General features: G+C 51.5%; 1 protein-coding gene across 1 annotated transcript in view; it reads right to left on the reverse strand.

Moving 5' to 3' along the window:
• The window catches only part of WNT3A (Wnt family member 3A), a 90,647-nt gene extending 79,212 nt beyond the window's left edge, over positions 1-11,435 (reverse strand). Inside the window, exon 1 of the mRNA XM_063417332.1 lies at positions 10,142-11,435. Within this exon, the coding sequence (XP_063273402.1) occupies positions 10,142-10,212 (71 nt within the window). The 5' untranslated portion in view covers positions 10,213-11,435. The remainder of the gene's footprint in view (positions 1-10,141) is intronic.
• Between the last annotated feature and the right edge of the window lie 627 nt (positions 11,436-12,062).

Consider the following 12,062-nt stretch of genomic DNA (forward strand, 5'->3'; position numbering starts at 1 on the left):
CAGAGCCCTCAGGATGGCTCTCCACCATCCCAAATCCACAAGATTCCATGTGGTACCCAGCTCTCCTGCTCTGGATCACTAATGCAACTTATTCCACATCAAATTCATCTCTGTGGCTGCTCCCAGAACGTGCAAGAAACTGAAACTTCACAAGAATTCCCTTCAAACGCCCTTCTGAGATATTAGGGATAGGGATCTTTGCCCAATTCCTCAACACCTGTGGAAAGCCACATCAGGACTTCAAGTGAAGAGCTTTATAAAGGTAATCTGGTCACCAAAGGTGCACTTTGAAGGGTTTTCCAATGGAAATACCCTCTTTCAGCGCTCCACGTGCCTGTGTAGATCACAGAGAGGTGCTCCTAATGTTTAGGAGAGTTTCAAAGCCCAACCTGACCTGTCTAAAGGGAAATATTTTTATCCCAGTCATCCAGGATCCTCTCCCAGGCAATGGTTGGGAAACTGAGATGGGATTCATCTCACCCCAAAGCAAATGTGTGACGGGTGTGAGGTGAGCTGTACCTCATCTCTCAACACTAACACTAAAGGAAATTCCACTGCAAAATATTCAGGAAGATTCTCCCTCCAGGAGGGATAGAAACCAATCATGGATCTCCCAATAAACAGCATTAAATGGATTTTTACATCTCTGGAGCAGCTGTGGGTCTCCCAGTAAATTCTGCAAATCTCATCCAATGCCCAGTGGTATTTCCCTGTCCAGACTCTCCCATTTCTTCCCAGCTACAGCAGGGAAAAAAAAGACAGATCCCAGTGCAGCGGGGAAAGGGGAAAGGGAGAAGGGGAAAGGGGAAAGGGGAAAGGGGAAAAGGGGAAAAGGGAAAAGTGTTTGATTTCAGACAATTGAAAGCAAAGTAAAGTCAGAGGAATTCTTGAAATGCAGAAACATCTGTGACTGTGTCCCTCTGCCAAAATAACTGGCAGGACAGGGCCACAGGGAAACCACTTCAAATCTCCCTTCAAGAAGTTTTGAGATCAAGTTCTACCACGATCTGGAGGTACTGACTTGTGGGTGTGATCGGGGGGCGGTGGGAGACTCTGGGTGTGTCTCAGAGCACCAGGAAGATTCATTTGTTCCCTGGAGTGTCCTGGATCAAAGGCAGGATGAGATATGGCACAGAGGAAGCTGCAGAACCCTCAGAGTGCTGAGGCTTTCAGCAGCTGGGCTGAGACAGGATAAAACATGAATTTCCTGAGGAGAGGGGTGGTCTGGAGGTTTTTAGTACCAGCCTGGGTGATCATTATAGATTATAATCATTATAGATTATAAGAGATTATATAGATGACTATAAATTATTATAAATGATTAGAGAGATGATGGAGAAAACGCCCATGGCTTGATTTGACCCACGTGAACTTAAGCCTGGCAAAGGGAATGATGGATTTTAACAACTAGGAGATAGGCAAGGTGCAAAGACTTCTGTTTTGGGTCTATTCTGACTAAACCTGGATGACATTGGTGGAGACTGCTCTGAGCTGGTCTCCTCCCCTGGCACAGGGGATTTCACCAGCCAAGCCCCATCCAGCACCTGAGACAGGAATTGCACCAGAAAGAAGTGCCCAGTTCTCCTCCAACAAAGGAGCCAAGAGCCCCTGGTCTGGATGGAGACACCAAAACTGCAGAGATGGGATGGGTGAAGTGAATTCCACCCCCAGGCTTTGCTCAGTTGCCTGCAGATGGACACGGAGTGGTGCTGAGATGCTCTGGGATTCTCCTGAGGGATTTCCTGGTCTCCAGCTGCTGCCAAGAAAGGAGCAGGTCACCAGTGGATTGTGAGCAGTCCCTGCCAGGCCTCTGAGCATGGCCAGGATTCACCAAGCACCCGAACCTGGCAGTAAAACCTGTGCACTGAAGGGAACCTGGGCATCTCCATTTGTGGCCTGGATGCCATTCCAGAGAGGCACGTTCGAACTGGGAACACTGGGAATGCTCCAGAGCTGTGATGAGCCCCAGGCCAGGCTGGAAACGTGAGGCTCTGCCATGCCCTGAGCTCCAGGAGCAGCTGAGGCACCCTGTGAGCCTTCTCCAACACACTTTGAGCCCACAGAACCCCGTGGGAGGGGAGAAATGCCCACCCCAGACACCTGGAACCCCTGCAAGGGCGGTGATGTGGGAAGGGAACCAGCCCTCGTGCTCTGCTGTGGCTCTGCTGGTGAAGCCTGAGAGCGCAAAGGAGCAACAGGAGAAGAGAATTCCACAGCATGAGGGAATATCCACCTCGGGGAAGAGAAAAAATCTCCCTGCTAAAAATGATCACGGTGTCCATAGAGGAAAAACTGACTGGTTTAACACCAGGACAGAAACTGTGGCGAGGAGGAGACCAAAGGCACCTTGAGCTGCTTTGATGGCCCCGTCTCTACAAATGCAAAGCTCCCTCTGGGCAGCAGCAGCACCCAGATGGGAAGGGGGCTGTGAATATGCAGGTGACAAACCAGGAAGAGGGACAAACACCACCTTTGTGATGCAGAGCGCTCTCCCCCGGCTCCCAGGCTGCCTTTGAAAGCCGTGCCCTATGTTAGGAGTTCAGAACAGGGGAGTTAATGCAGCAGCTCTCCTTCCCTCCCCTTGGCTTTTCGTGAGCTCCGGTAGAATTTGGAGTGAACTTACGAACTGATGGATTTTTACAGGTCGTGCCAAGATGACAACAGGACTTAAATCCCGCCACTTTCAAGGGGATAAAGGAGGAAAGAGCATCATGGATGGCACAGGAGAGATGGAAGCAGGCAGCATGGACAGTTCCATGAGTGGCTTTTCTGCAAGACCAGCCCTCGACCCGCTCCAGCAAAGCCCTGATGGGGCTCCTGCCCGAGTTCCCCTCCAGTTCCAGCCTTAAGCCCCACTGAACTGTCCTGGGCTCTGGCCTTTGTCCCTGGCTGGTGACAGCAAAGCAGAGATGGGTTCACAGAGGCCTTTTGGGCTGGGGCCACCCCTGCTGCAGCCTTGGGGCTGAGCCTGTGGGCAAGGCCCGTGTGCTCTGCCCAGGGCTTCTCCCCCTGCCATTCCCCCTGCCATTCCCCCTGCCATTCCCCCTTCCTTTCCCCCTGCCATTCCCCCTGCCATTCCCCCGCCATTCCCCCTTCCTTTCCCCCTGCCATTCCCCCTGCCATTCCCCCTTCCTTTCCCCCACCATTCCCCCTGCCATTCCCCCTGCCATTCCCCCTGCCATTCCCCCTGCCATTCCCCCTGCCATTCCCCCTTCCTTTCCCCCTGCCATTCCCCCTTCCTTTCCCCCTGCCATTCCCCCTGCCATTCCCCCTGCCATTCCCTGTATTCCAGCGGGTTTGACCCCAGTGCCAGCCCCAACCTGGGCAGAGACCACCGAGCTCCACACCACCAGAAGTCAGTGGGAGCCTCTTTGGGTCCTTCTCCTTCCCACCCCCACCTCCAGCCCTTCCTCATCCTCCTCCCCTCTATTCCAGCCGCACTCTTCATCCCCACAGGCTCTTCCTTGGGAAGCAGCACGAGTCCAGAGCTCCGGGAAGGGAATTTCACCGCGGATGGAGGTGGGACGGGTCCATCCCCGCTGGGAGGATGAGGCTGTCCAGCCCCGGGGCGCATCCCGACCCAGTGCCCGCAGGATTGCCCCGCACTCTTCCCTTGTGCAACGCCCGCTAAGCGCTCTCATTATGCCAAATAAAACCCTTTGAAATGCGCCCGGGCGCTTTGAATCGCCAGCTCCAGGAGCGCTCAGCCCAGCCCTGCTGGTCCCGGTGGGATTTTCCTGCGCTCCCGGAAAAATATTCGCTCCTCGCGAGGTCTAAGGTGGAATAATCTCCTGCTGCTGCTGCTCTGCGCCCACGCTGAGCGCCGGCGATGCAGGAATTGGCGCAGGGGCTGCAGAAGCAGCGTGGCTGGAGCTGGGATGCAGCGATGAAGGGATGGCAGGTTTGGGATGGAGCCAGCCCGGCTTCCCCTGCTGCAATCCCTCCTTTTCTAGGAGACACCACAGTAATCGTCAAGGCTCCTCCAGCCCGAAACTTTTAGAAGGAATGGTCAAAAAGTCTTTCTTTGGCCAAGAGAAAGCAGTGCCATTCCCACCCCTCGATTCCGGCTGCCCTGGTTGAGGATGTCCCTGCTCACTGCTGGTCTAGATGACATTCCAAAGGTTCCTTCCAACCCAAACTATCCCAAGTGCTCAAAACTTTTCCAGGGAGAATTCCCAGAGGTGTTGAAATATCTGCAAAGGACAGGTTTTACCCCCAGGGTTACCTGGAAAGAGCTGGGGAGCAAAAGGATTCATTTTTCCTTATCGTTTGATTAGGAAAGGCTTTTTATTGGATGCAATTCCTTCAGCCAATGCTTTGAATATCGAGTTGCTGGTTTTCAGATTAATTCATCTAATCAAGTCCTCTTAAAATGGAAAGAAAAACTCAACTAACATGCAGCAGAACAACACAATTTGATAAAATGAGTCTGAAAGCTGAGTAGAGGAGGGATTTGGGATTTTCTTCAGGAAAGTCCCAGCCCTCCCCTTGTTTCAAACAGAGACTTCTTGCCTAGACCTCGCAAAATTTTCAGTTTCTGCTGAGAAAAAACCTCCTGGTGTGATCTAGGTCCAGTCATTTAATCGCACCACAAGTGAACTACACCATGAACAACACGAACACCATCAGAGTTTGTTTCTTCAGTCCCACCAAAAAAATGGAGGTGGGAAATGATTCCCTCCCCTTTGCACACAGCATCCTCTGCACAGGATGGGCCAGAGCTGGGTTTTACCTCTTAGAGCTACACTGAAAATTCCCCTTGACCCTTTTCCCTCTGCTCCACTGCAAAGCACCATCCCAGATCCAAATTTTGGGGAGAGCTGGTGTCTGAGAGTGGCCTAAACCATCATTTTGTGATTATTTTCTGCCTGGAAAAACAGGGCTGGGTCAGACCCCGCTGTAACAGAGACACAAAAAGGGCAATTCCAGGGCTTGGGACAGGGCTGGATGCAGAGCGACTGCCCTGCCTCACTGATGGGTTTTAACACCTCACCACGGCCTGCTGCAGGAGGGGAGGAGGTGAATTCCAGCAGCTCACCCCGGCCACTCGGGCAGAGAAGAGGGGAGATGCAATTCATACTTCTGGGCTCTAGAGATTGCTTTAGGAGCCCTGGTGGCAGCACCGGGCTCGGGCTGTCCCCCGGGTGACCTGGCAGGGCTCTGCCTCCCTCCAGGATGGAGGGGAGGGTGGTCAGCCCTCCTCTCTGCCTTGCCGAGGGTGCAGCCCCCCAGAGCGGGGTGTGCAGCAGGGTTGGGATCCTCAGGGGGAAAATCCAGCCTGGATTTCACCCACTTTACCATGGGGACTGTTCCACCCAGGAAGAGCTGAGGGGAACAGAGCCCAGCAAAGAACAGAGAGCACAAGGCAGGGACAAGCACAAGGCAGGGACAAGCACAAGGCAGGGACAAGCACAAGGTTCACCCCTGCACTGCTCCTGCTGTGCTGATGCCACAGAACGGGGACAGGCTCAGGTGTGGCACCTGGAGTGGCATCGCTGCCGCTGGCAGGGCTCCCTCGAGCTTGCTTTTCCTGAACTGCACAAAGCACAGGTGGAAAGGGCTGCCAGATCCCTTCCCCAGCTCTCACAGAAAGGGGGTCCTGCAGGACACCACAGCTCTGTCCTGCAGGACACCACGGCTCCGTCCTGCTGGGCACCACAGCTCTGTCCTGCAGGACACCACGGCTCCGTCCTGCTGGGCACCACAGCCCCGTCCTGCTGGGCACCACAGCTCCATCCTGCAGGACATCCCAGCTCCATCCTGCAAGACATCCCAGCTCCATCCTGCAGGACACCACAGCTCCGTCCTGCAGGACACCACAGCTCCATCCTGCTGGGCACCACAGCTCCATCCTGCAGGACATCCCAGCTCCGTCCTGCTGGGCACCACAGCTCCGTCCTGCAGGACATCCCAGCTCCATCCTGCAGGACATCCCAGCTCCGTCCTGCTGGGCACCACAGCTCCGTCCTGCAGGACATCCCAGCTCCATCCTGCAGGACATCCCAGCTCCGTCCTGCTGGGCACCACAGCTCCGTCCTGCAGGACATCCCAGCTCCATCCTGCAGGACATCCCAGCTCCGTCCTGCTGGGCACCACAGCTCCGTCCTGCAGGACATCCCAGCTCCGTCCTGCTGGGCACCACAGCTCCATCCTGCAGGACATCCCAGCTCCATCCTGCAGGACATCCCAGCTCCATCCTGCTGGGCACCACAGCTCTGTCCTGCAGGACACCATGGCTCCATCCTGCTGGGCACCACAGCCCCATCCTGCAGGACATCCCAGCTCCATCCTGCAGGACACCACAGCTCCGTCCTGCAGGGCACCACAGCCCCATCCTGCACAGATCCTGAGGAAATCAATGCAGTGCCGTGGTCTGGGCAGTGAGAGCAGAGCCAGGCACAGGCAGGGAAATATCTCCAACACATCCCCATGTCCTTCACATCCCCTTCCAAAGACCTGCCACCTCCAGGAACACTGCCCACCCTGATTTTTCCCTGTTTTTCACGGGGCTGATCCCATCCCACCCCACTCTGGGTGTCACACAGGAGCAGCAGAGGGGACAGGAGCCCCCCAGGCTCAGCAGGGCAGAGGAGGGGACAGACACTGCTGCCCAGAGCGGTGCCACCACAGCAAACCCCTGCCAGTGCCTCTTGTTCAACTCCAAATCCCCTTCCCATCCCTCTCCAGGCACAGAATTTATAACCACACACATCCCAAAGCTGCCTCACACCCAGGGAAAATGATGCCAGGGAGTTTTTCCTACACCACAGGGGTCTCCCTGTACTTCCAACTCAGCCCAGGGAGCCTCTCCTGGAATCATCTCCCCCAGGAGCCGTGTCTTATCTTTCTGCAGGAGATTAAGATTCCCATCATAGAAGCTCTTTAGTTTTATTAACTTTTTTTTCCCTCCTGGATCCAATCCTACTCCCTTCTGCATAATTCCTGCCCATTGGCTCTGTTCAGGCCAAGTCAGGCCACTTAGCACGGATTAAAAAAATAAAATAAATAAAATTAAAGACTTCCCCCCCCCCCTTCTGTGTGGAGTCAGTCAAGGCACTGCAAGCCAGCTGGGAAAAGTTTAAATTTTGTTCATGCTCCTCCTGTGACTCCCCACAGACCCCAGACTCCTCCAGGACAGGGAACAGGTCACATTTTATCCTCCCTCAGCCACGAATTTTTCTTTGGAATTCCCTCAGCTTGTTCCAACCTCTTTTTTTTTATTATTATTATTTTTTTTAAACAAACCGAAAAATGAGCAGCACTAACACTTGAGAAAAGAAGCAAACCCGATCTGATTTTTGCTGTTAATCTGGCCCCCCGGGGGTGGGAGAGCCTGGTGCTGCTCCCAGGAGCTGCTTTAGGCTGAGCAGCTCAGAGCTGCACTGGAGAAAATCCCGTGGGCTTCCTGTGCCACACAGAACATCCCTAAAACTTGGCTCATCCGTCCCAGTGGGACTGACCCCAATCAACCCCCTCCTCTTTGATTATTTTTTAAGTTTTCAAAGCCTCTTCCTGGAAATGCATTGCCTGGTGGTTTTAGGGAGCTCATAGAGCCTCCCCCACCCCGAAATCAGCACGGACGGAGCGTGGGAGCATCGGGATCCTCTCCCTTTTCCTGCTCTGAACTTTTCCCAAAGCTCCCGGGAGTGTGGGGATCTGCTTGGTCTCATTTATAAACAGGTGCCCTGTGCCACGGCGGGAGCAGCAATTCCAACAGCTCAGCCAAAAAAAGAAGCTGTGAGGGGTAGACAGAACTCAGAGCAATGCTCGATCCCCCTGACAAAGTTACATTTCCCCTAATTTTGGGACAACAATTAACCAACACCCACAGGAAAATGTGATTTCTCAGTCCCTGCTTTTTGCACCGATTTTGTCCAAGTGTAAATATCCAGAGCCCAGTGTGCTTCAGGGTGAGTTGATGTTCTAATTAGAAACGATTAGTGGTAGGGGGGAGCACAATTTGGGGGTGGCAAATGACAGATTTTCTGCTCTAAACACCCGAATCACCGTGAGCTGGCAGAGGGGAGGCTTTTAAACAGAGAGGGATGGGATGGGATATTTGCTGCTTGCCTGACCAGACTGAAAAACTCCTGGTTCCTTCTTCCAAAAAATAATAATAATAATAATAAAAAAAATAGAACAACAACAACAAAAGAAAGACCAGAACAAAATTAAATTAAAATCAAATAACGCAATTTAACAACGGTTGGGTTGTTAAATTTGGGATCTGGCCTAGCAGAACAGGACCTTCCCTCCCGTGGTTGGGATGAGCATCCCGGGGACCCCAGTGCCACCTTCCAGGCCCCATTCCCACATTCCCAGGGCTGCTCCCCATCCCCGGGGGTGGCCGCGGGTTTGCACCTCGCTCGGGGATAAATAAAGAGGGAAAGGTTGAGGATAAATAAAGAGGGAAAGGGGCGGGAGGGCGAGGGGGGAATTCAGGCAGCCAATGCAACAGCTCCCGGCTCTGCCGCGACTCCCCCAGCCCAACGCGCCCCTCCTTTGCATTTCCATGGCCCGAGGGGGGTTTCTCCTTGCGAAAGAACCGTCTGAAACCGCTGCTTGGCACCGGGGAAGGACGGGGAAAAAACCACCCCGAACCCCCCAGTGCCGCCCCCCGCACACACCTGATCCCCCGGCTGCACAGAGACCTCCGGCCCCTCTCCCCAGCTCCTTTTTCCCAGGCTTTTTCCCATTTTCCCGCAGCTCCGGGACCGAGGGGACAGCGGGGACAGGGGGGGACAGGGGGGACCGCGCTCCCCTCGCCGGGCGACAAGCGAATATTTATGTCGGCATCAGAGGAATGCGCTTCCTTCTCCAATCAGGAATGCGAGCCGAGTTCCTAATTATAAGTTAGATGGTGGCTGGGAATAAAAGATTGCTTTTTAATGACTCCCGTCCAGGTGCTCTCGCTGCCTGTCTTCCCAAGAACGCATTTGCATTTTATTGCCTTTTTTTTTTTTTTTGCCTTTTTTTTTTTTTCTTTTTTTCTTTCCTCTCCCATCCCAACGAATTCCCTGCTTTCAGACATACCTGAAATAGTTGGAGAGGCTGCTGCCTTCAACACCCTCACCTCTGCACCGCCGGACGGGGGGGGACCGCGCATCCCGCACCCGCGGCGGGGGCAGCAGCGATTAAACGCGCTTTAAACATTAATTAGGAGGACGGGGACGATGGGGATTTGTTCTTTTTTTTGGGGGGGCGGCTCGGAGCCCCCCGGCTGAGCCCGCGGAGCCCCGCGGAGCAGGAGCCTCCCCGCGCTAGGGCTTCCCCGAGCGCAATTACCTCCGCGGGGTAATTAGCGCAGATCGTGCAGTTACATGCCTTGCCCAGCACCATTTGCTTTTCGTGGGGGTAGCGAGCGAGAAAAGGCTCTTAAAGGCGTAGGGTGCGGGGAAAGGAGAAAGGAGAAAAGCCGGGGGATTGTCGCCACGTCCCCCCCAAAACAAGCGGCGCATCCCGAAGAGGGGAGCGCGGCAGCCGCGGGGTTTGGCCCCGGAGCATCTCCCGCAGCGCCGTCCCCGCTCCTGCCCTGCCTTCCCACAGCCCAGCCCGTGCAGCCTTCACCTCCTTTCTCTTTCCTCCCATTCCCCCCCTCATTACTATTATTATTATTTAATTTACCCCTCAATATTCCTTAACGCGAAAGGGGGAGAAAAAAAGAAATAATTTCAAAAACCACCCCAAAGTTTTCCTCCTTTCCCCCCCTTCCTTCCACCTGACTAGCTCGAAATCACCTTGAAATGCTCATGTCAACTTGTATCATTATCTCTTTAATTCAGGCAGCGCCTTTTGTTCTTCACAGGAGAGGATCAAAGCAGTCAGGGGAAAAAAAAAAAAAAAAAGAAAACAACAAAACTTTCCGATCGCTCCCTCTCTCCCGCTCTCTCTCTCTTTTACAGTAGGAGAAGGAGAGATCAGGTATAACCCAGTCAAAATAAACAAAGTGAATGCATAAATAAAAGAGGTGAAATGCAGGTTCTAAGAACTTGCTGGCGCTGGAACAATCCCACCTCTTTAGCTGAGTGGCAACGAAAGGAGAATTTCAAGTCATCTTAAGCGCAGGGGTTGCAGAGAAAACAGAGGAGGGGAAAAATAAATGAAAATGAGCGAAAAAAAAAAAAAGAAGAATAAAACTTACCACCAGATTGGGTAACTTGACAGAGCCTGACTCAACCCACAAAGAAACAGGAAATATCCAAAAGAGGCCATTGATGAAAAGTTGTCTTTCTTTTTTTTTTTTTTTTTAACCAGAGTTGCCAAAAACCTTCCTTTCTTCTGAGGCAGGATGATTATTTTAATAATAATAATAATAACAATAATTTAAGGAAGAAAAAAAAAAAAAAGTCAAATGAAGTGAACTCAGCCCGACCAGGTAAATCCTCTCTTGCTTCCTCTACTACTCTCAAGGAAAAAAAAAAAAATCTCAGAGAGGTAAAAAACTCTTCTCTCAGCCAAGACACTGAAGGCAAATATTAAAAAAAAAAAAAAAAAAGAAGGAAAAAAAAAAAAAAGAAAAAAAAAAGTTTGAAGTAGCTCTCTTAAAAAGGACCCAATCAGCACTTATTGCCAAAGGGAGAATTCTGATGCTTTGGCTTGTTCTGTCAATCAGGAGCGTGAAGTCAGGAATGAGCTAATTGCGAGGAGATAGTGTTTTAATACTCATTAGGGGGCACGTTGGCCCACAAGCCAAGGGATAAAATGTAGTTTTAAAAAGGGGAAGGAAGATTTAGGGGGTTTAAATAGACAGGGGGGACCCCTGTGGATTTGGGTAGCTATAACAACCTGCCCGGATTTCACTCCCTGGGTCGAAGCTACTAAAATGCAAAAAAAAAAAAAAAAAAAAAAAAAAAAAAAAAGTGTCAAAGGTTTTTTTTTTCTTCTTCTTCTTTTAAAAATTATTATTTTCTCAGTTTTCTCCTTCTTGCCATTCTGTCTTCTTCTCAAAGCCTCATTTCCTCACGGGGACGGCTGGGATGCATTTGAACAAAACTTTCTAGAAACTTTCTGTCGGTCTCCTTTGGGGGGCTTTTTTCCTCCTTTTTTCATGGGAAAAAAAAAAAAAAAGAAAAAAAAGAAAAAAAAAAGAGGATTTCCACCCAGGCACGCAGGCACCCCCAGGCACGCACCCCCCTTCCCCAGCAGCCCAAGCAGTCGCAGATCCAGGAGCTCCACTGAAGACATCTGCTAAAAACTCCACTTCTTCCATGCAAATCTCCAAAGGGCTCCTTCAGATCATCCCAATTTCCAGGAATCCCAGCCCCGGACATTGGGAAGGCGCTGCCGCGAACGACTTCATCCACCAGATCCACCCCACAGGGCAGCAGTAATTGAGCTCTTTTTTAATTTCTCTCTCTACATATTGTCCCAATTCCTCTCTTTTCAGTGCCGGTGGTGGGGGGTGATTTCTGCGCTCCCAAAAATTCGGCTTTTTTTTTTTTTTTTTTTTTTTTTTTTTTTTTTTTTTTTTTTTTTTTTTTTTTTTTCCTATGGGGTGGAAAGGAGTTAAAAAAAAAAAAAAAAAAAAAAAAGGAGTAGGGGGAGAATCATTATTAATATTATTATAAAGATGCAGCTCCTCGGTTCCTGGTCCGTGGTGGGGTTTGCTGCTCCTCTGGAACATATTGGTGAAAGCTGGCTGGGGCTGGGAGCAAGTGTCACCCGGAGCTGACAGGCGTCCCCTTCCCCCGGCTCATTTGAAAGGGGGCTGGAGAGGCGAGGAGAGGGGACGGAGGCACTGCAGGAGCCAGGAGATATTTTCTCCCTGGAATAACAACAACTATCCTCTTTTCCATGGGTTTTATTTATTTATTTCTATTATTTTTGGTGGCTGCAGTTGCTTGCTGCCTGTTTATTTTTTTTTTTCCTTGGTTTTGTCACTTTTTTATTTATATTTTTTTTTCAGGATCCAGCGAGCTGGATGAGGTTTTATTCATTCCCTCGACTTGCTTTAATTTTATCTGCGAATCAGAAAATTTCTGTGGCTCGCAGGGAACAAAGAGAGGTACAATTTCTACCGACTTTGTTGGGGGAAGCCTCGCAACCCTGCATCAGCCCAAATC

Source organism: Prinia subflava, chromosome 1 (assembly GCF_021018805.1).
Source record: "Prinia subflava isolate CZ2003 ecotype Zambia chromosome 1, Cam_Psub_1.2, whole genome shotgun sequence".
In the NCBI taxonomy this organism is placed as follows: domain Eukaryota; kingdom Metazoa; phylum Chordata; class Aves; order Passeriformes; family Cisticolidae; genus Prinia; species Prinia subflava.